The following is a 24,492-nucleotide window of genomic DNA, read 5'->3' on the forward strand; positions in this document are numbered from 1 at the left end:
GGAGCGCTCACTGTAAAACACTGATGCACTTCACCTGAGTTGTCAACGGAAGTGCATGCACCTTAGAATCTCTCCCAGCTTAGTTAGTTAGTTAGTCAGGGTATCGTCGAGTTCGTCGGAATATTACCTTGTGTGTCAAATAAATCTGAACTCTATTTCAAGTCTTGACTCCGTTCCGGACACCACTTCGTCGAAGAGGTGTCTCTCCAGAACACATGCTCCGAACTTTCCTCATTAAACACTACCTCCAGAGCCCTGCGCAACAGCCTGAGGGACGTAGATTTCTTCGAGGGATTAGCGTTTGAGGCTTTCAGCGCTTGCGCAATTGGTTCCAGTCAGAAACACTGCTCGACAGAAATATAACGCTGAGAGTCGAGAGAGTAGTGTTCATTCTTCGCATAGACAAATTCCAGGCTGTGGACTTGGCAACGAGACGACGGCAAGAAACAGTATCAAGCTAAGTACAAGTGTAATGCAAATGTAAATAAGTAATAACAAACTAGTTATCATTAACTTTTGAAGCACTGAAGAAAAAAACATAAGGGAAATTAACATCTATCCTCAATGAACTTCAAAAATAGTGCTGGTAACCTGAGGAAGAGAACAAAAAGCAATCGCTGATTAGAATATAGGTATGTATAAATGAGCAGTAGAAATAGCAATAGAGTAGGAAGTAAACAAATAATTTAGTAAATGTTTCCTTTAACTTAATTGTAGTAATTCTTCGTGCAAGAAAGAACGAGTTAAATACAAATTGCAGGATGAATAGAAGACGATAGAAGAGAGGCAAAGGTCTAAGGTTTACTGGTATGTAGGTCAGAGAGAGAGAGAGAGGATTCCCAATTAAAAATTAACGTAGTTTAAAGTGATAAGTATTGTTGTTTTCAGTTTCCAGGGTCTACAGCCAGGAGCACAGCCTGTGAGGCGAGACAAGAAGTTGGAAGCAGATACCACAGACAGTCTCTTTGTCTTCTTTATTATTTTATCCACTCCCCTTTCCCCTCTGGGGAGATTCTGCTCGGTATTTCTTAGTTGTACCGGTAGGTCTCCCGAGTACGGCATTGGGAAAGAGCATCTCTGTTCCTGCGCATGTATTGGAAGCACCACTGACAGTGAGTCTGCACCACCTGCACCAGACGCCCATGGCCCGAGTTCGAGTGGCCCAACACCACAAAGAGGTACCTCCAGCAATCTTGACCTAGGATCTCGTGATCCCTGATCTAGCTCCAGCTTCCGCCGACACCTGCAGCCTCTATCTGGGGGGTCCCCTCGACCGCGATCAGAGCGGGTAGGGAAACAGATTCCTAAAGACACACCTGCTTCAGACGCCCCATGGCCCTGGGTGGCCCAATCGACGGTGTGCAGTTATCCCCTAGCATCCCAATTTACCTCTCCAACTGGTGGTCGCCTCCAGGAATCCTTCTTGCGGGAACCTGCAGTCTTTGTTTCAACCGGAGATCTCCCATTGAAAACAACAGGGTAGCCGACACCAATCCTGCACATGGCAGCCCAAGTGCTGCTGTCGGTGCACCTTGTGTCCTAACTTGGATCCCCTTTGCCCTGAGCTTAACCCTAGGAGCTTTGCTCCCTCAACCCAGTGGCTTGCCCAAGAGTAGCCACCAACCGACAGTCCCCTAGCTCCATAGGCTAAAATTGGGCCATAGCACTGCCCTAGTGCTGCTCAGGGTGCTCTTTCAGTGCATCCTTGACCCTGGGAGAACCCTTGTTCTAATCCCAGAAACTCAACCCTCAAGACTGTTTACTTACCTTCAAACTGATAACCTAATTTTTCTCCATAGGATTGCAATGACTGTTTTTCTCTGAAACCTAAGTAACAGTGTTTTAATGTAAAAGCGTTTCACTTACTTTTGTTTAGAAAATGTCCTAGAGTGATATCTAGGCACATCACACTGAGTAGAAAAAGTAATTTAAAAGTAATCACAAAGTATTCAAAAGTAATCACAAAGTAATTACAACAGTTTTGAAACGTTTACCAACCTCTAGCAAAGCCAACTTCATTCAGCTTGCATTTCTTTATCAACCTGTTTTGAAAAGCACAACTTCACTTATCTGTATGAAATCCTACTTGGTTCTAGAAAATAAAATACAACTAAAGAAGTATTTTTGATACTAACAATTGGTCTGAGTTCAGTCTTTGAGTGTGGTACATCATTTCTTGCCTGACTGTGTACAATAAATGCTTAACACTACCCTCTGATAAAGCCTTACTGCTCGCCCACACTACCACAAATAGAGAGTAAGGTATTATCTATTTTTAACTCTGTAAGCCTTTGGGGATCCACTGGACTCTGTGCACACTATACCTTACTATGGTAGTGTATATACAGAGCCAGCTTCCTACACTCTTGCTAAAAGTTTCTTACAAAAGGAAAAATGTTAATGATGTTACTGACCTTAGGCACCCATGGAGGTACAAATTGGCAGCCTTGTATATAGTATTCATAACCAACTTCATAAATCACTTTCTAGAATCATACCTATGGCATAGAAAGAAGTTCCTGGGAATGGGGAAGTTGATGGGAACACAATTATACTCAGGTCTCCTAGCAAAACCACAGGAAACCAAAAAGGAGCGAAGCTTTCCCAAAAATGCATGCACTGTGCAAAATCACGAAGCGTCCTCGTAGCAACTGGAAGGACAGGGCTCTGAAAGCCAGCAGGCAAGTGGACAGTCGGGGCAGAAGCATAGATTGGGACATATTTCTGTCTGCTCTTACCAACCATAAATTACTACTTTAAAAGGAACGCCAGTATACAACTTAGAATTGCCAGCACTCAGTGAGCCCTCTAAGTTGAATGAAAATTATCCAGATAGTGTTGCTTAAAGTAATTGATTGGACCTAACTTTCACCAGCTCTGCCGGACAGTGTGATGCAGTACACAAAATGAATAGCATTTATTGAGCACCAGTTACAGAGATTGAAAATGCAACCCTGCTTAGATCCATTTCCCTTTGTCCTGCCTGCAGTCTGACTTTGCGGGCCCACTGGGTCATGCAGTTCTAAGTTGTATACAGTTGTTGGTAGTTACCCTAGGAAGGTGTTTCAAACTAGATAAATGTATACTGGGTTTCTGGCCTACATGTTTTACATACGTGAATGAAGCCTAGAAAAGCCCATGTATTGTTTTGGATGAAAGAGATATATGCTGGCAATATGAATTATGAACCAAGCTGTAGCAAAATATCTTGTCGTTTCAAAAAAAGAATAAAACCTTCTGTCATGCAGTAGGACTTTTTGAACTCATTTTATACGGTTAGTCTCTTTTCGATATGAAAAAGTTATACTTTTATTTTTAATGGTGTTAAAACATATTGTATGTTGAATTATACTCAAGGCAGCCCTGTTATATGTCGGGATTCTATGGGACACCCAAATTTAAATGCTGTAGACGTCAGGTACAGGCTACACATATAAAAACATATGCAAGCAAAATTCTTTTTTAGGATTTCTCCTGTTAAGAACAGTGATTGGAAGATCTGTTCAAAGAATTTCAAGTGGATTTTGTCCAATAGCTGAACAAAGTTACTTTGGTATGCTGTTTAGACAGTAGACACGACTGCTTGCGTAGCAATCGCATGACATGATTACTGACAAAAAAAATTACACACAAAGAAAAATCAATACAAATGACATTTGCAATCAAGGCTCAATATGTGGTGGAAAAAAGAAAATGAATCACTTTGTTGTGTCAAATTGTTTCAAGTTTAAAATAGATAGGAAGGACCTAGAGGTCAAAATGTCTTATATATAAATAGTCTCTTGCATTTAATAATTATCTTGTCAGCCAAAAAAGCCATCTCCATTAAACAAGATGACTGCAACAGCGGATTCCCCAGTTGAGGAACATCTTTGAGTTCCCAGGTGTTGGTTCACTTGGTTATCATAGACGGTTATCTTATCTAAGATTGCATTCTCAATATGATTACCAGATGTACTAGGTTGCAAGCAGCACCGAGGCATGCTCCGGACCACTGGTTTCAGCTTACCCCCCCTTCAATACATTTTTACCACAGTAGGAATCGGAAAACATTACGGATGGCCCCTGGATCTATTAACAGCTTTTCACAAAGCAGCTTTTTGTACACACTTGAGGTGACATCAGCCTCACCTGCTGTAAGGATCGAGCAAATACATTAAATGGATTTTTAGAATGAAGGCATGAATAACTGTAGCAAGAAGATTTTTAGTGATCCAGCACTCCATATACGAATTAAGAAAAAATATGTATTTTAATATCCATAGACTTAATTCAATGATGAATGCAGCAATAAAATACATAGAATGTTTTATCACATTATTAATGCATGACTCCCATAGGTGTGCACAAAATACTCCTTTTAAGTTCAATCAGTAATAAATCCAACTTTAGCTCTAGAAATGTATCCAAGCTACTGTAATTGCAATGTACACATGCTGCAGATGTTTCTGCCTTTTCTCTTGCAGAAGGACACTGGTATGTCGCTCATAGGACCTGCGTCTTACTCAATATTATCATAGACATGGATGACATCCTGATGGGCATTGAGAAGTCCAAGAAGGTTGGAGGCGTTCTCCATATCTGTGTCTGACAAAGACACCTTGGTGTTTGGGATGAATTCCAACTCTGTCGAGACTGAGACTAAGCCAAGCAAGTCCAACTTTTCTCTCACCTCCCGAAGCAAAGGAATATCACAAATAAACTGTAGACATAAGAAGAAACAGAAGAAAAATACAATAGTTAAACATTCTGAAAGAAAACATATTAGATCAACTAAACATGCTTCCACAACTAAACTGGAAACTGTTTGGTACTTCTATTTTGTAAATGTATAAGTTCAATTGGTTTCTTTCATGAAGGGGAAGAAATTGGTAAATAAAACACGATACATATTTGAGGCTGAGGCCAGGTGTGCATCTACCTCCCCAACCACCCGACAATAAATAGGAGTCCTTCGCTTCTTGGCTCAAAAAATGTATGCATTTCCCTGTGACACACGAAAATGATCATGCACTGTTGTGTTCCAATAGCATTCCACAAACTGCCTGTATTTTGCCTCTCAACAACATTTCATTCAACAAAAATAAATTCCACATGTTAGGAGTGGCATGTTTACAACAACACTGAATTCTCTTTGTCTGGAGCACGGGCATGCTCCAACTCCAACTGGAGAAGTGTCTCTGAGCTTCAACCTAGTTGTCCCATTTATAGAATCTGCAAAAAATGTTTACCTTTAGTAAGCACTTAGATCTTGATTCTTAGAAGCGGTCATTTGCATCCATCAAATCCTATTCTACAACTGGAATACTTTCCCACCAGCACTTTGTAGAATGGAGACAGAGGCGACTTGTATAACAGTAGCCTACTCGCTTTGTTCCTCATAGGTTCCTGGCTCACGCCTCCCAAGTCCCAGGAAAACTAGGAACAGTCCACTTCACACCCCTTTGGGGATCTGGTTCGGTCATCTAAATTCCAGTACAGTTTCAACCATACTAGCCCATACCATTCCATCCGTTTATTGAAAAGCCATAACGCTAAAGTCCAGTTCACAGAAATAACTGATGAAACCAGTTACTGAAGTAGGAGCACATAGTCCATGGGTGCCTGTGTCAACAGAAAATCTTGACCACAACTGGCATATGCTTATGTACCCGTAGGTTTCTACGATTGGTGCTGGCCCACATATGCATGTCCCATCGAACAATATCACAATCAATTGAGCCAATCAAATTCTGAACTCAGGGTCCCGGACAAGACTCCGGTAACGGACACCACTTCACCACTGGATTTTTTGAAGCTCCACAAAATTCATCTGAGTGTGGTGCTTGTTGTTTGGATAGTGGGTTTAGGGAATTGGGCTGTGTAATGGGTCTTTAATTTGTATTGGCTACCTGAAAACTCAGCAATGAGGCTTATACCCATAGTTAAATCAGTACAAGATTTGGGTGCAGAGTTCCAGCATGTATATCTTTTGCATAAAAATGAATCCCGTGCAGGGCATACAACTCTTGCATAAGACGAGAGATCAGATCATTTCCAAAGATCCCTGAGACACCCAGAACACAGCCCAGTGGAATAACCCTGGCTATTTGGGCAATGCAAATGTGGAAGAGGAGAGGCGAGGAGACACACAAGCAAAGGCGAATAAAAGAGCAGAGAACAACAGATATTCTTGGAGACACATCTCGATCTGAGGGACAGCCAACCATAGAGCACAGAACAAAAAAAAGCTGACATGCCCAAAAAGAACACACATATGCTTTTACACAAGTACACATACAACATCCATCAGTCACACACACTTCTTTGCAGAGATAAAATCCTTTTCTTGTAAGTAATGAGAAAAATAACAAGATAATCACAGAGGGTCAAATGTTGCTTCCCGAAGTCAGAAAGATGAAATATGATCTGAACTCTCACTTTCAGCACAGTTTTCTCGTCTTCGTCCTCCACCTCTGTGACGTCTTCAGCTCCAGCTTCTATTGCCAACTCCAGTGCTCGGTCCAGCTCAATGGCTTGGTTTGTGCTATTCTCGCCTCTGGCCATAATCACGCCCTTTTTACTGAAGCAGTGCCGTGCCCCATCACACAGCATCCCCCTAAAAGAAAACACAACGCTCTTAGTGAAAAATAAGCTTGCAGGCACAAAGCATGGTCTTTTTTCACAACATTTCAACACGTGTATCAGGACCCAGACCTGTGCTACTCTTCTACACTTCAAAATTCATTTGCAGTAACCTGAAAAACATTAGTGTTTCAGCTTCTTCTTGAACAATCTAATGATGCCTACAGAATAAGGTATCCTAACTAGACATTATAAATCACCACAAGCAAGTGTTATGAGCCATAGGGTAGAGAAGTGACAAGTAACATAATTTTCTTAAGATGCACTTGATGGAGGGAAAATATTAAAATCACAGTAGTATTTTTCCTTCCTTCCTTCCTTTAAAGTCAATAGGTGAATTTAGGAAAACACGTTACAATCTTTAGAAAAATTGACAGCTGCATTTTTCTAATTCACAAGACAAACTGTGCATTTGTATTAGAACTTAACAAATATTAACAATATCAAAGAGTGGATCTGGAATATTGTAGAAGGAATATGGAGTGGTCACAGTATTGTGACCAGAATATCGAGACTAAAATATCGACAGGTAAGAATGTATAGATTTTTTATACCCAACTTCACAACTACATACCTCAATGAAGTATATCTATTTGTTTATGGTACATAGATGTTTGAGTTAAGAACAGTAACCTATAGCTCTCTGTGCTTTTACCTCCTCGATATTTTGGCCACCATATTCTAGACTGCAACCTGCATTTAACCATTAAGAGGTTCAGAACCTAAAGAATGTCTAGACAGAATCATTTTGGGGCAAGCACACAACCTTACTTTAAGTCAATTTACAGTTTAACTTTTTGATGAGCACTCCCTAGCCTAAGTTAAAACTCAACCAGATGTTTTTACTCAGCATTTTTTCATCACTTATGTTATTATCAGTTTTCCTTTCAAATATCTGGTTAAGATAAAACAGCAATAAGATTTAAAATGACCATTCAGAAGAACTTTGCTTGTCAGAATACTGAACACCAAATTGTATATTGTGCTTGCACCTGCTCCAAACACAGTTTGCTCAATTATTATCAATTATCTACTTATGTGCTTTGCAGACAATTTACTTTCACAGACTACGAGTGTCATAAACCAGTAATATGTAGGAACAGTTTGGGGTTTTCCTTAAAAACTGGGACCAGTGTACTCAAATAAGAGGAGTCTCCGGCCTTAGAAAAGAGAGGCCTGAAGAAATATCAGCATTTATTGCAATTCCCCGAGAGTGGGCAGTTAGTAGTACATATGGATTTGGCACCTTGGAGACTATAGCTGAAGCTAAGCAGTGGAGCATTGTACTGGGTCAACGGCAAGATATGGTAAGTAAGTGATTGGAGCGGAAGCTGGCTTCAAAGAGAAGAAATTATGAAGTCTGCTCTTTTCTAAATTCATTTAAATTAATTTTATTTTTTAACTATTTATGACTGTATTCTAAAATGGGCTGTTTGACCAAAAAGGAAATTAATATTAACTACTATGGAATAAAACATTAAAACATTAAAAAGTGACAATAATTCTGCTTGATAGATCTCAGTATGTTTATCACTATGGGGCCGATTCAGATCTAGGTCGGAAAGCCCTCCGACCCAGCAGGATCCGGAGTGTTTTCCGACCGAGCCGGACTCCGCCAGTCCGACCGAGCGAGTACGATGGTGCCGCATGCGTCAGACTCAGTTCGATCGGACTTCCATTGACTCAATGGGAGCTGGTCGTACGAAGCGTACATGAGCTACCATTGACTGAATGGGAACGTCTCGCACAAGGCGGCCCCCTACATTGGGTACGCGTCTGTGCCATCCGCACCGTACATGCCTGTGTTGGGGGTCTCCCCTATGTCCGAGTCGTAAGGCTGTGGGTGACGGGTGGTTCGACGCGGACCCCCAAAGGCAGATTCCCGGACGTTTTGCGAGTCGGAAACTTCTGCTCGATCCGGCTGTCCGACACGTGCATCGCACCGGCTCGTCGGAATTTGCCTCCATTGCACGGCACGGTTTGCTGATGGACGAGGCGTATGGAACGGTTCGGACTTGGAAACAATTTGGTCTGCGATTTTGTGTTTCTTGCATCGTACTTGCTCGCTCATACAGCTGTACGTGTCGGGCGGAGAACACGCGTACGGCTCGTACTTTTTACGGCCGGATCGCGTTTGGAGACCTTCCGAACGAGATTGGAATCGGCCCCTATATGTCTGTTTTGTACACAAAAGGCATTTTTAGCTTGACTTTATCTACATTTTTTGAGAAACCTAGAACCTAATGTGCCAAGTTCCACTCAAGTTTTTAAAAGAGTAAGATTTTAAAAACAGTAACACCTAATTTAGCAAATGAATGCTACAACTATTCACATACAAGATACATAATCAAGTAAAATAGAGGACTTGTAGGATGTTTTGTAGTGTAGTTCCTATATTCCCAATAGGCTCTGCGTATTGGAATAGTGTATCCTGTAGTTTAGACGTAGGACTGAAGTCAACTAGGTCTCTACCGAATATACTAAACTTAATTGTGTGTGTGCCAGCTAGCTCAGAGGTCACTAGAAACGTTCTCGAATAAACAAGAAGAGGTTAGTTTCTGACAACCGCTTAAAACATGACAACTTTGTTTCCCAAGAATAAGAAATATATCTCTAGAGTTGGTAGAAACAATAGATAGTTATTTCACTCACTCACTCACTTCGTTTCACCAGAGGTGCAGAGAAATAGAGAGACGGGCGTTTTCAATAAAAGGTATTTATTGAACAGTCTTCTTTCTCAAACATAAGAAATGAACTGCTACAATCGTAATACTTGCTGTAAAGTACAGAGCATATAATACGAAGAGTATTAGAAAATAGTACTGTAGTACTGTAAAAGTAGGATATGGTTTCTAAGCCATAAGATAGCTAAAATGCATAAAATACATACAGTGATAAATAATGACTAAAAGTACTCAACTGGTGCTTCTAAAATACGCCTACCCCGGTGTACCTAACCTAGGTCTAGTACAAGGGAAGAAGTAAGTAAGGTGTAGCTTAGTTTTAGTATTCTTTGCCATGAATCTAATCCAAGAATTCTCTTAGGGTCTAATCAGCTCCGTACCTTGGTTTTAGAATGTAGGAGGTCTTGTATCTCTCTCTAAGGACTCAATTTCCCATCAACCCGCAAGGGTAGCCTGGAAACACTGGAGCTGGATTTCTCAGCAGGAGAAAGTACAGTGTCTCTCAGTGCGTCAGCTGGAGGCTTCCTTCGGCACTTGCTGCAGCATGGCGCGTCGGGCAAGTAGATAGTCGAACTGCTCCAAACCACCGCGTTTGTTTGGACAAGTGTGGGCCTATCTATACCTTCAAGGTGCCGAGTTTAATATTGGACATAATAACGTCAGAGACTTAATTCTCTGAAAACTCCATGATTTCTTGGATAACTTAATATTCATGCAGGGGGAAGTCCCTGACTGCTGTAGGCGGGTTTTTCCAAGAAATCGTTGTAGAGTTTCGGAACTAGTGGAAATAGCCAAGCCGTATTAGGACTACTTGAGCTATGTCTTAATATGGTTATGATTTCTATGCCTATATAAGGATACGGTATTTTATACCTATATAAGGGCATGAATCGGGAAAATTACACTAGGGTCCTAAAACGTTATACAACAGTTTATCTGAGCCTTGCAATATTTTGCATGATGCCTGGCACAGTATGTCACCTGCACAACTAAGTGAAATAAATAAACATCCTTTTCTTATCTGACAATTACATTGGATCACACTTTTGTAAACTGTAATTCATACCAACAACATCCACTTAAAAGATCCTTGTTAATTTTGTTTGATCCAAACAAGATCGTGAAATAAGTTATCAAATAAGCAATACTCAATTGAAGCCATTTCTACGCTTGTGCAATGATGTTAAAATAAATAAGTATACTTTTCTTTAAATGAAAATCAATTCGGCTTATACACCACTGCATTCTTATTTATAAAGGAGATCACCCCTGTACGTTACCAGTATTTATTTGGCCTGTACCACAAAATATTTGTTTTAACATCTGGCACCCCCTGTGCATCCCTCAATTCAATTACATTTTAAGAAGTTATGTTCAAGTAAGTAATTATTTCTTTCTATATGATAATCAATGAATGTATACATTTTCTAGGATACTGAGCCCGCTGATGTCTTAGGTCACCGGATACTGTTGAGGCGAGGCTTTATAGATTGATTAGGTGAGTTTATATTCCTTGAAGGAGCCAATGTATTATTATGAACTTTGTTCACAAGTTGCACAGTTGGCAACTAGATCACGGAAGCAATTTTTAATAAATAAATATAATGTCAAGGGGAACTATTCCCTTTGAAATAAAGGGTTTCTTTCTTTTAAGTAACCATCAATATGAGAGAGATATGAATGCTAGTATACCCGGCAATTTATGTATATGCTGTAATCCTTTCTTTTCCAGAACACATTTAAGGGTATCTAACCTACAGCAATACTTTTAAGAGGTAGCTAGTTTTTCCACATATACCACGGTGTGTAGGTAGTTTCACATTATATTTATGGTTCTGATGAATTGCCATAGACCCTGTGGGGCTGTCAAGGCAAGAAACATGTTGACCTATTGGAGTAGAGTGCCACTTTGTTCTGATCCATTACGTCAGACATATCCACCTCTCCCTTTTCTTTTAATCAGGTAGGAACCAAAGTTAAATAAATTATATTGGTTACCTGACCTGTTTTAACGTTCTCTCTTCACTTTCTTCACACACACACCTACACTTTCTAGGCCCCTCACTCACACCTCACTAATTGGCAAGGAACAAAAGATCTCCGCCAAAGAGCCCCTCATTAGGAGCCCGTTGGGTATTGCAGCACCAACCCAACGAGGAGCAGGCCCAATGATGAAGCATGACACCTAGCTGCCTGGGTGTGTGAGGGCCCTGGTTCCGAAAGAGGGAATTCATCTCAGGACCCACATTATTGGTTGGAGGTGACGGGTATAACTGTCCTTTCGGTAAGCATTCTCATATATCTCTCACTTTCTTTTCTTCTTGAGCGCTGAGAGACCTGGAGGTGATTCAGCGCTATATAAGTATAAATTAACATTAACATTATGTTAACCCTTGAGGAACAGCATACTCCTTTTTCATGAATTGTAGCTTGGGCCCTGTATGCTGAACCTCCCCAAAAGCCCTATAATCCCTCCCTTTGTTAATGGAATGAATTAGGCTCCAATGTTTCACAATGGTTTTTATGAAATGAAATGAAATGAAATTTATATCGCGCAACTAAGCCCGTAGGCATCAAGGCGCCTTATATATATAGAGCGTTCTATAATACCTTTACAGATTTTCCCTGACCATGAAACTTTATTTATTATTATTATTAGTGAGTTTTATTTCGCGCCTGGTTACCCTTGGGCATCCCCGCGCTCATCCAGAGAGAGACACCATAGCAAGAGACAAAAGCATTAGGCAGGGAACAAATGAGTCTTTAAAAGTTTGCAAAAACGTAAGGTGCTCGTTTCGGAGCGCAGGTACAGCGGAAGCGAATTCCACGATGTTGCCACATTTATGGAAAATCTTCTGCCGCCAGTCCTGGCCTTCCTTACTCTCGCAACTTGCAGCAGATGTTGGTGATCTGAACGAAGGGCACGGGGGGCCTTATAGGATTGAACTATATCCCGTAGGATAGGTGGTCCTTTCCCCTGCAAGATTTTGTGGGCCATACAAAGTGCTTTGAATTTCACCCTCTCTCTAACAGGGAGCCAGTGCAGCGCCTTCAGCGCAGGGCGGGCTGATTGACGCCTGGGAAGGTCCATCAGAAGCCTGGCAGCAGCATTTTGTACTCGCTGCAGTTTGTTAAGGGTTGATTCTGGAGCCCCCAGAAACAACGCATTGCTGAAGTCCAGTCGTGAAATGATAAGCCCCTGGATTAGTAACCTCCTGGAAGCTGTTGGGAGGAGAGGTAAGATCTTCCGGGCTGACCGGAGCAGACTAAAACACACGCCTGGCAACCAGGCAACAGTTGCAAAAAACAATGCTTCGCTTGAGTGAACAATCTGAATTAGTATTTATTTTTGTACAGGGAGATCACTAATATGCATATATAATTATTGAATCAGTTGTCCATCTACATTATCAATGTGGATTCAGTTACAGTCAAACAGGATACGTCTCATTAGGTGCAGATGTCTAAAAATATGTTCAGTAAATTGAGCAAGGATTGAATAAGATGCTGGCTGTATAGGACACAAATATCCTCATCATCCAGTTCTCTGCATTATTTTTGCTTTGTCTCACTCTATCTCCACAACAAGCAGGGAGCTTACCAGTCCCATTTCTGGAGACAGGTATTCATTTGTACTTCGACAACCCATAGAAAACAAACACACACACAAACACCTTACCCATTCCTGTTCATGATGTACTTTATTTCCTGGTGGGCTCTCTTACTGTTGTCAGTGATAGCCTCGATAAGCAGGACAGAGCCTCCAGGGCCTCGTCCCTCATACAATACATAGGAGGAGCTTTTCCCCTTTTCCTGAAAGAGAAGCCAGCATTAGCTAATGTTTAGATCTCAAGGATACAACTTCGAAATGTGGCTGGGTTTAAATTTGTGTATTACCATCACTGTAGCAAACTCATCAGTAGTATACACTACTTGCACAGGGGAACAAGAGGGAAACGGCCACCCATGTTTCCAAGTGTTCTCTATGAACAAGGTTCACAGAAAGAAAAATGCAAAGCTACATCCCGCTCCCGAGCAAAGAGTGAGTTCAATTAATCAAAGAATAAGTCCATAAAGGAGTATTAGCTCAAAATCAGTGTTCTTTATTTTCAAGTTGTCGTCATACTCAGGAGCCACAAGTGTTTCACAGACGGTTCATGTCATGATGTTGATGTAACCAATGTAGCCAACAAGTGTTTCGTCTTGGGTTTATCACCCAATGGCTTCCTCAGGGCAAATGTTAACTTGATAACAGGTTCGTCACTATCCAGGCAAGCCTACACAAATCCCATTCAGCACGGGTCTTAATCTGCTTGTATCCAAAAGTGGAGTATAGGGTAAAGACGTATATCAGTTCGTTGGAGAGTACTCAGTGTGAGCTGGATACTAGGAACAGAGTACTGATTTAAATAATGATGTTAACAGAAAATTAATTTCTGTCAAATGATCTGCATCAAATATTGTTTTTCAAATGATGAAATGACACCTTTATTCCCGGAATCTCATCTCTGTGGGGTTTCCGGTGTTATAAACTATGTTGTCAAAGGGGGTCACTATTTTATTTGAATGTTCATGTTGAGAGTTTGTTATTATATAACTATATTGTAGGACGTATGTGTATGTGTGGGTATGCACTGGTCTGTCTGAACGATTATATGTACTTGTGTTGGTTGCGCATGGTTTATCCATTGCTTCTTTGTTATCATGTATTAACATCTAAACATCTTCCTTTTCTGTGACATATTTAATAATTTTTATATTTTTTATTGGATTTTTTTTGGTTTATGCTGTAGAGGGTCAGTTTCCTGTACGCGTTTACATACATCAGTGACGATTAGCACTTTAACTATATCTATTCAGGCAGGGGAATTTCTCCTTGTTGGCATTACTAGTGTTACTAGCAAAGCCTGCCGATTTTGCACTATCACTGATTACCAGTCAGAAATCAAGGATGATGCAAGAGGCAATCCAAGATGATTTGAAATGTTGGAGTGCATAGAAAACAAGCATTTGCAATGCAATGGGTCTCGCATTAGGAAAGTTTGAGCTATTGGTATTTTAAATGGCAAAGTTTTTATTTATGTGTTTTTTTTTTTAAATAGCTAAATTAATAGCTTTGTCATTTACAATGCCAATAGTTATAACTTTCGCAAATGTGATACCTATAGCATTTGTAATGCAATATGTTTTGTATTTACATAACTTACATGGCATCCCAGAAGCGCAACCGCGCAACGCCGCCGGCCTGCGACCAGGAAGTCAGGCAGGCCGGGCGGGACAACCGGAAACAGGAAGTAGGAGGGCGGGAGCCTACCCCGCCTCCCACGGAAGAGCCGGAAGAGCCGCGATTGTTTGCAGCACCGGAGCAGGCAGGAGCCTACCCTGCGCCCCGGTGCCGAAGAAGGGAGGAAGAGTCCTGCTGCCGGTGAGTGGGGCTTCGCTTTGTGGCTGGCCTGCGAGGGCATGTTTATATATTTATTTATTTATTTATGCAATTTTATATAGCGCGAACTTTACCCGAAGGTGTCAGAGCGCTTTACATAGGACCCAGTTACAACCATAAGGCATGAAGGTTACAATCGGAAGAACAAATTTGCAAAATTGTGTGTGTGTGCGCGCGCGCGCGGCGGGCTGTGTATGTGTGTGAGCGTGCGTGCTGGAGTCTGTGTGTATGCGTGTGTGACTGTGGGGGGGAGGAGGGGGTTGCCTGTCTGGGTGCCTGCGTGTCTGTGTAAGTGTAAGTGCGTGTGCGCGCGTGTGTGTGTGTGTGTGTCTGTCTGTGTGCATGCATGCGCGTTAGGCTGGGAGTATGGGAGGGCGGCGCAGGACGGAACATGCGCGTTCGCGCACACGAATCCAGGAAGAAAAGCTTGTGCACCCTCTTGTCCTCCTTCCCCCCAGACTGATCACTATACGTCTCCAGCTGGACAAATGCATCCTTGCGGATGCATTGCCAGCGAGACCCAAAAATGAGTCAATTTGAGTTTACCGTAGGTTTAATTTCACGTGGTGGGTTATTATTCAAGCATGCCTAACATATCATCAGAAATCGGGAGCAAGATGGTCTTGGCAGTATAACCCATTCTGGAATCGCCCAAACATTCATTGTCACAGATGTGTTGTTTAAGTAGTAGTAGTGAGTTTACGCCGCTTTCAGTGCCTGCCAGAAACAAGCCAGAAGTGTCTCACTGTCACCAGCATCATCTGAAGATTTTCCTCAACGGGAGAGAGATGTGACCAATTTTAATGCAATCAGAGAAAAACTGATCACGAGAGAGGAGTTCATAAGATTGGTAAAACAGTGTAAAAGGTAGTAACTCACATCTTTCGTGAAATCATACAGAGCAGGACCTGTGACGTGTTTGAGAGACTCACCTTTAGGCACTATTCGGTCATTAATTGCAAGTATGCCTACCATGAACCCAGACTTTCTCATGCTTGTGTGGCCACCTCCTGGCCGAGTAGACCTTCCACTCAAAGAGAGCACAATGATACATCCCTCTCTGTCCTTCTTGTAGGTACAGGGATTCCCTGGCACTACACTTGCGCGCTATTTCCTACTTAGCCACAATGCAGCCCCATACCAAAAACAAGCGGCTGCTTCAAGGTCCTCCCTCTATCTCTAGCGACCCCAGTAGCACCCCCTTGGGGTAAAGCTGAATGGGTTTCCCTCAGAACACCCTCCACCCGTCCCCAGCAGCATCTAATAACTGGGCATACACAAACAACATGTAGAAACATTCCCCTCCCCTCGGGACAGCAAGTCCAGCCCAGACCAGGTCTGGTGCCATTTCACCAGAGCTTTTCCTGCATGAAATAGACCTTGCGTTCGTAACTTAGTTTGATGAGATGGAGATAAGCCGAGATCATCAGGACACCAGGTGCCTCTCTCATCGCCTCATTGTCTATGGTCCCTATATACATCTTCTTGTCAATTAAAATCATAAGATGTTGGGGTAGGATGTTATGATAGGAAAATTAGAATGTAGAAAGTGAAGGGGAGATAGGAATGTTCCTACGGTTCTAGCAGTAACGTATATACTTTGCTGCAAGGATGTTATGAGAAGAGGACATATATGGCTGTGCTGTGGCTGCTGAAGGTTACAATAAACCTTTACATTCAACAATTTATATGGAGTACGGCTTCTTACTTCATACTGGTGATGATTTGAAGCTGGAGTCGATATGCCCACCGACCCTCAAGCATTTTGTAACCTTGTGCATATAGCTCACATTTTGGCCATTTGGCCGCTCATTATTAGCATTATTACCCAGTGACCATTTTACCACTCTATCCGGCGTATAATATAGCAAGCAGATCATGCGATGCTGCTGCAATCTCAAATGTACAGGCATGTACAGCCTTGTCTATAGTGTTAAGAGCCTTAGAGCCGTTACCGGTGTCCCCAAAATCCCCTTCCACCTTTCCGCCAATCTATCACAATCGTCGGGTCTCTCAGTGCTTAGCCATTTGTATGCTCTGCTTATCAAAGATTTCGATCCCCCAGCATTAAGAAGACCCCATATCTCAGAGTCGTATGTATTCTCCAACTTTAGTTGTTTCACAAAAAAATCTCGAATCTGATAATTAAAAAGCATGAACCCCGGTAGCTTATATATTTCCTGTAGCCTCTCAAATGAAACAAAACCGTTATAATCATATAGATCTCCCATACAAGTGATTCCACTATTGTCCCATTTCTTTCCAGCCATATCGTGAAATATCTCAGGTAATCCTGGGTTCTGCCAAAGAGGTAGCTCCTTGTGATAGCATGAGATGTTTTTGCTTAGCAAAATTGAACGCCAGATAAAAATTCCGTCTCGTATAGTCTTAAATTTGACCCTTTTAAAATAGTTGGGATCATTAAGTCTATACAGAAACATATGGCTCTCTGACCCCAAAATAAGCTTATGACTAAAGATAGTATTATCTAGATCATGGGTACTCACAAACTTTCTCTCGGGGGCCAAATTTACAATGTGGCTTGTGGCCGAGGGCCGCACTGGTGGGGGCGGGGTCAGTGGGGAAGGGGGCGGGTGTAAAGCAGCAAAACAAAACTGACCATGAGGTTGAACACAGGCCCCTGCAACAGACGCCTTCGTCTACTGAGTCACCAGACCTGGCATACATATCTCTCACACTCACTTACTCACTCACTCACTCACTCTGTCTCTCTCCCTGTCTGTCTGTCTCCCTCCCTCCCTCTCTCTGTCTGTCTCCCTCCCTCTCTCCCTCCCTCCCTCTCTCCCTCTCTGTCTCCCTCCCTCACTGTCTCCCTCCGTCACTGTCTCCCTCCGTCACTGTCTCCCTCCGTCACTGTCTCCCTCCGTCACTGTCTCCCTCCGTCACTGTCTCCCTCCGTCACTGTCTCCCTCCGTCACTGTCTCCCTCCGTCACTGTCTCCCTCCGTCACTGTCTCCCTCCGTCACTGTCTCCTCCTCATGTCTCCTCCTCATGTCTCCTCCTCTGCCTCCATCTATCTATGTCTGTCTGTCTCTGCCCCTATCGGTCTCTGCCCCTATCGGTCTCTGCCTCTGTCAGTCTGTCCCGGTCTCTGCCCCCCATCTGCCGCTGCCCCCATCTGTCTCTGCCCCCATCTGTCTCTGCCCCCATCTGTCTCTGCCCCCATCTGTCTCTGCCTCTATCTACCCCTGCCCCTATCGGTCTCTGCCCCTATCGGTCTCTGCCTCTGTCAGTTTGTCCCGGTCTCTGCCCCTATCTGTCTCTGCCCCTATCTGTCTCTGCCCCTATCTGTCTCTGCCCCTATCTGTCTCTGCCTCTGTCAGTCTGTCCCTGCCTCTATCTGCCCCTGCCTCTATCTGCCCCTGCCTCTATCTGCCCCTGCCTCTATCTGTCTCAGCCCCTATCTGTCTCAGCCCCTATCTGTCTCAGCCTCTATCTGTCTCAGCCTCTATCTGTCTGTCCTTGTCTCTGCCTCTATCTGCTCCTGCCTCTATCTGCCCCTGCCTCTATCTGTCTCAGCCCCTATCTGTCTCTGCCTCTATCTGTCTCTGCCTCTATCTGTCTCTGCCTCTGCCTCTGTCAGTCTGTCCCTGTCTCTGCCTCTATCTGTCTCTGCCTCTATCTGTCTCTGCCTCTGTCAGTCTGTCCCTGTCTCTGCCTCTATCTGTCTCTGCCTCTGTCAGTCTGTCCCTGTCTCTGCCCCTGCCTCTATCTGTCTCAGCCCCTATCTGTCTCAGCCCCTATCTGTCTCAGCCTCTATCTGTCTCAGCCTCTATCTGTCTGTCCTTGTCTCTGCCTCTATCTGCTCCTGCCTCTATCTGCCCCTGCCTCTATCTGTCTCAGCCCCTATCTGTCTCTGCCCCTATCGGTCTCTGCCCCTATCGGTCTCTGCCCCTATCGGTCTCTGCCCCTATCTGTCTCTGCCCCTATCTGTCTCTGCCCCTATCTGTCTCTGCCCCTATCTGTCTCTGCCCCTATCTGTCTCTGCCCCTATCTGTCTCTGCCCCTATCTGTCTCTGCCCCTATCTGTCTCTGCCCCTATCTGTCTCTGCCCCTATCTGTCTCTGCCCCTATCTGTCTCCGCCAGTTTGTCCCGGTCTCTGCCCCTATCGGTCTCTGCCCCTATCGGTCTCTGCCCCTATCGGTCTCTGCCCCTATCGGTCTCTGCCTCTATCGGTCTCTGCCTCTATCGGTCTCTGCCTCTATCGGTCTCTGCCTCTATCGGTCTCTGCCTCTATCTGTCTCTGCCTCTATCTGTCTCTGCCTCTATCTGTCTCTGCCTCTATCTGTCTCTGCCTCTGTCAGTCTGTCCCTGTCTCTGCCTCTATCTGTCTCTGCCTCTGTCAGTCTGTCCCTGTCTCTGCCTCTATCTGCCCCTGCCTCTATCTGCCCCTGCCCCTATCTGCCCCTGCCCCTATCTGCCCCTGCCCCTATCTGCCCCTGCCCCTATCTGCCCCTATCCCTATCTGTCTCTGCCCCTATCTGTCTCTGCCCCTATCTGTCTCTGCCCCTATCTGTCTCTGCCCCTATCTGTCTCTGCCCCTATCTGTCTCTGCCCCTATCTGTCTCTGCCCCTATCTGTCTCTGCCCCTATCTGTCTCTGCCCCTATCTGTCTCTGCCCCTATCTGTCTCTGCCCCTATCTGTCTCTGCCACTCTGCCCCTATCTGCCACTATCTGCACCTGCCTTTATCTTCCCCTGCCTCTATCTATCTCTGCCCCTATCTGTCTCTGCCCACGTCTGTCTATTCCCCTGTTTGTCTCTCGGGCAGTGCACACATACTGTGTGTACACGTCTCCGTCACCAGCCCAGAGACAACCCCCCTCCCCCCCAATGTAAAAGCCCGCTTGTTTTCTTTCAGATTGTGCTGCTTTGTAGGGTTTGTGTCCCACCACTTGGCCTGGGGTTCACAGCTGTCACGACACCCCCGAGCTGTCAGATCAGAGCCCCCTTGGCGCCAATCACCGGAGTACTTCACAGGTCTTTAAAAGACCATTTAATTGTTAATGAGGCCTTGTTGTATTTGACCTCTTCTTAGCACCCCTGCATCTCCACTCTATGCTTGAAATCACCCGGCCCCCATAAATCAACAATCGGCGGTGTGCAGACACTTTACAAAAAATAAATATAACACAGGTACATGTCTGCAAGGTCCGCGGGCCGCACAGGAAGGCTTGCCGGGCCGCGGGCCGTACTAGGAGTACCCGTGATCTAGATTAATAAGGCTGCGTAATCGAATGAAACAGGCTGACCAAAAGTATGCTTTAAAATCGGGGAACTCTAAACCGCCTTGGCTAAAAGGGAGTTTTAGCCGATCTATCGCTCGCCTTGCCTTCCTATAACCCCAAATAAAACTACTGAATACTCCTTCCATTTTTTTGAAGAATGTGTTTGGGACGCGGAGAGGTATGGCTCGAAAAAAAAAAAAGAAAGAAATGTAGGTAGGATTTTCATTTTAATGATATTAACTCTTCTAATTATCCCAATCCGTAGTATATGCCACTTTTTTAAAGACCTACTCGTTTCCTTTAATAATTTCTAGTAAGTTAGAGTTTATATTTGCTCAATCTTTGCTGTTATTTTAACACCTAAATAGCCTGACAATCGGACAGGTGCCGGGTACAGGCCTCTCTGGTTTATGGTTAAGGAGAACTTGTGTCTTTTGACATTTAATTTGTAACCAGATACTAATCTAAACTGTTCCGCCGCTTCCGTTATTATATTTAATGCCTCCCACGGTTCTGTTGAAAAAACCACAATGTCATCTGCGTAGGCGACTACCCTCAGATAGTTTGCCCCTGCTTTAAAATCCCTTATTCGCAAGTAGTTTTACAACGCAAAAATAAAAGGCTCTATGTATAAAGCAAATAATAAGGGTGACAAAGGGCATCCCTGATGGGTGCCACATAGTACCGGAAAGTTAGATGACTGAAGATCTAAATAAGCCAATTTAGCACAGGGCTTTTCATAAAGTGCTTGTATCTGCCATAAAAATTGTCCCTTAATTCCAAAAGCTGTCAACATAGCCCACAGAAATTCCCACCCCACTCGGTCAAACGCTTTTTCTGCGTCTAGTAAAATCATACCGAGTAGGGTGGGGATTAATGCTAGCAAGATCAAATGCGCTTACTGCAGTATTTATATGCGAGGTGGTATCTCTCCCTTGAATAAACCCGTGTTGGTGGGGGAAACTAGGTTGGGCATTATTGGGGCTAAGCGATTGGCCAAAATTTTGGCATATATTTTTGCATCTGCGTTTATCAGTGAAATTGGTCTAAATGACCCACATTCCTCTGCTGGTTTGTCTTTCTTCAGAAAAAATATTATTTTAGTCATATGCCATGAATCAGGCGTTTTCTCTTTAATTCCAATTTCCTTTATCACTTGGCTAAACGGCCCCTTCATAATATCCTTAAATACTTTATAGAATTCTAATGGTATAGCATCTTCTCCCACAGCCTTCCCTGAAGGTAGCCCACGCATTGCTAATTCTATCTCTCTATCTGAAATATTTTCTTCTAATAAATTGGATTCCTCACCCCCCATCTTTTTAACAGGATTATTTTGGATGTAACTGCCAATATCCTCGTGTACGTTGTATTGTAGGAGTATAGAGTGTTCTATAGTAGAGAGCAAATTGTCCTAGAATCTCCTGTGGTTGCTCGTATTTTATGCCATCTATACCCCTTATTTCTTTAATATGAGCCTTAACCCGGTCATCTGCAAACTTAAATGCAAGTATTTTACTTATGCTCTCCCCGAATTCATACTGCGTTACCCTGTTTTTATTATATCTGGCAATACTTTTTTTTCTCCATGTTTTCTTCAGAGCTGATCGTAATTCTATTAGGATAAAATCTAGCTGTTCAATATCCCCTATACCCTTTGTAATGACCTCAGCATGTTGAACCTCCACCTTACGAATCTCAGTTATCGTTATGTTTGCTCTTTTTTTATTTTGTCGCCATATATATTGCTGGGTTAATCCTCTAATAACTGCCTTACAAGTATCCCACACCACTATAGGGGCTGCAGTTCCTATATTTTCCCTGAAAAAAGTCTCCAATTGACCCCTGGCCGAAACCACATACTCCTGATCGGTCAAGAGATATCTAGGAAACGAAAATGGTCTCATGATCCTATTCACGTCTGAGACTTTAATTGTGAGAAGTATGGGGTTATGATCAGATGTCACTTTGGGGCAGATTTCCATATCACTAGACCATACAATAGAGTCAAAAGCCCAGGCCATATCAATGCGGGAGTATAACCTATGTGGGGTGGAATAAAAAGTATGCCCTGGTATGATAGGGTGTAGCACTCTCCAAACATCCCTAAGCCCCTGCAACCGCCCTAATTCCCTTATTGCCGCTCTCGTCTTTCTCATTCTCCGAAAGGCTCCTCGTCGCATTGTATCAATATTGTAATCCAAAATACAATTAAAATCTCCCATCACAACCCTTTCCCCCTCCCAATTTAACATCTCTGTATTTATTATCTCAAAGATAGCAGGTTCATCCGTATTTGGGCCATATACTACACAAAATATATAGCTCCTTCCCATTATCTTCATCTGTGCCATTGCCCACCTACCACCCTTATCTGCATTTGCATTACCCATAACCCCCTCCACACTTTTGTGTCTCAAAATAGCAACCCCTCTGATGGAGGCGCTTTGCGTAGTACACACTACCACCTCATACCCTTGCAGTTTAAGCAATCCGCGATCTTTATATGAAAGATGAGTTTCCGTTCGCATAACAACTTCAGGGTTATACATTTTTAATTCCTCTGCCACCAATTGCCTCTTAGTTTTACTATTCAGTCCGGCCACATTCCATGCTAAATTGCTCCATAAGATAAGATTTAAAAAAAAGCAATCCTAACAGTGCTACCACTCAATCCCTCCATTACAATGACTTCATACCGATATTTTTGCCCTCTCCCTCCCCCCCTCTACACTCCCCCCCCACTAAAATACATCCCACCCCCCCAACTCCTAGAAGGAGGAATCTTCCTCTTCTTTAGGCTGCCGCTGGTTTTGGCAGCAGAGTGAGACTGCGGTCTCCACAGTGGCTCCCGAGACCTATAACAGCCTATAAGTTTTCTCTTTTCTCTTAACTATTTATACTAATACCACGAAAGCTGCAAAAGAAAGGAAAAAATCCATCTCTACCTCGACTGAAACATCATAATACCCAGAGTTATACAGCCCCTGGGTGCTAATCAGATTCTTGACCCCTTTCCTTATCCCCTCCCCTCCTTTTTGCCATCTAGACAATGCCTCCCTTGCCTCAAACTCTGACGTGAAAACATATGCTTGCCCTCCTCGTATTACTTTCAGGCGCGCCGGCTCTTGCAAGTACATCTGTACCCCAGTTAATTTTAGTGGATCGATCAACAATCTAAGCTGCCAACGCCTTTCCATTGTCTCTCAACAAAAATCTGATCTAAAAAAAAATAGAATAAGATTCTACTGATATGGGTACTTTAAGTTTGGCTTTCAATGCCACAGCTTGCCTTAGCAAAAAATTCCCAAAGTTAATAAGAAAGGGTCGAGGATATTTAGTGTCTTGCTTTCGCTGTACTAATGGTAGCCTGTGCGCTCTCCGTATCTGGCAATCCCAGTCCCAGTCCACTAAGTCTGGGAAATCCTTCTGCATTAGATGAACAACAAACTCCCTCTGATCAGTCCCTTCCTGTCCCTCCGGGATTCCAAATAATTTCAGATTATTCCGCCGTTGGCGATTTTCCATGTCTTCAATTTTCAAATGCATTGCGGTCAGTAAGTCCTGATGTTGTTTCACAGTAGCCGATGCTTGTATGGCTACTTCCTCATTATTCGCTACCCTTGTCTGAAGTTCTGCCAAGTCACTGGTGATAGTTCCAACCTTCGAGTTGACTTCTTTCAATGACTGCTGAATATCCTGATTATCGGCTCTAACTTGAGAAAATAGCTCTCTCGTTTCCTCTCTTTGGTCTTTTAGGGACTGTAAGATAAGTGAAAGCAGTGACATCTCTCCTGATGGAGCATCTCCACCTAATGAGTTCCTTCCGGGGTCCGTCTCCCCCACTTCATCTGACATAGATGCAGCACAAACATCTTGCTGGGGTTGGGCCATTTCTAGTGACTCTTTAGGAGTTTCTCCGGGTGATAATCTTAGTGCCCCACAGATGTCATCTACTATCCCTGCGTCCGATAGTCTGAATATCAGGGTTTTAACTCCCCCTTTCGACTGAACCCACCTCCGTATAGGACTTACTGCTTCTGTATTCTTCCCTTGTTTTAACTTTGACTTGCCAGTTGTATGGCTCATGGTAGGCTTTCTTCTAATTTCTTGCACTTCCTTTGGAGTTATAGCTCTAGGGTCTTTCCTTTTATCAACCCGTGGTGTTTGCTTCAGCTTTTGCTTTGATATTGGTTTAGCCCCCCAGGCACTGTGTTAGATCCCCCGTCGGGTCCTTATCATTCTGAATCTCGTTTCGGCCCTCTGATTGTGCGCCCCGGCCAACCAAAGCAGTGTCAATGATACCGTTAGCTAGAGCACTCTGCTCCGCAATGTTCTCTGCCACATTACCATCCTCTGCTACCGCACTGCCATCATCCGCTTTATCTAAAACATTCTGCCTTAAACCGTCTTCCTCCGCACCACTTTTCACTACATTATCACAAATTTGCTTTTCCCCTGGCGCTATCTCCTGCTGCTGATTATCCTCAAG

At 43.4% G+C, this 24,492-nt stretch overlaps 1 protein-coding gene across 2 annotated transcripts in view; it reads right to left on the reverse strand.

Annotated features, from left to right (window-relative positions):
* Positions 1 to 4,227: 4,227 nt before the first annotated feature.
* Positions 4,228 to 24,492, reverse strand: part of TACO1 (translational activator of cytochrome c oxidase I) — a 97,830-nt gene continuing 77,565 nt past the window's right edge. For both annotated transcript variants that reach the window (XM_078645070.1, XM_078645069.1), the window contains exons 4-6: positions 12,988 to 13,121; positions 6,421 to 6,598; positions 4,228 to 4,702 (exon numbers count right to left, since the gene is read on the reverse strand). In XM_078645070.1, the coding sequence (XP_078501196.1) occupies positions 4,502 to 4,702; positions 6,421 to 6,598; positions 12,988 to 13,121 (513 nt within the window). In that variant the 3' untranslated portion in view covers positions 4,228 to 4,501. The remainder of the gene's footprint in view (positions 4,703 to 6,420; positions 6,599 to 12,987; positions 13,122 to 24,492) is intronic.

Source organism: Lissotriton helveticus, chromosome 5_1, assembly GCF_964261635.1.
Source record: "Lissotriton helveticus chromosome 5_1, aLisHel1.1, whole genome shotgun sequence".
NCBI lineage: Eukaryota > Metazoa > Chordata > Amphibia > Caudata > Salamandridae > Lissotriton > Lissotriton helveticus.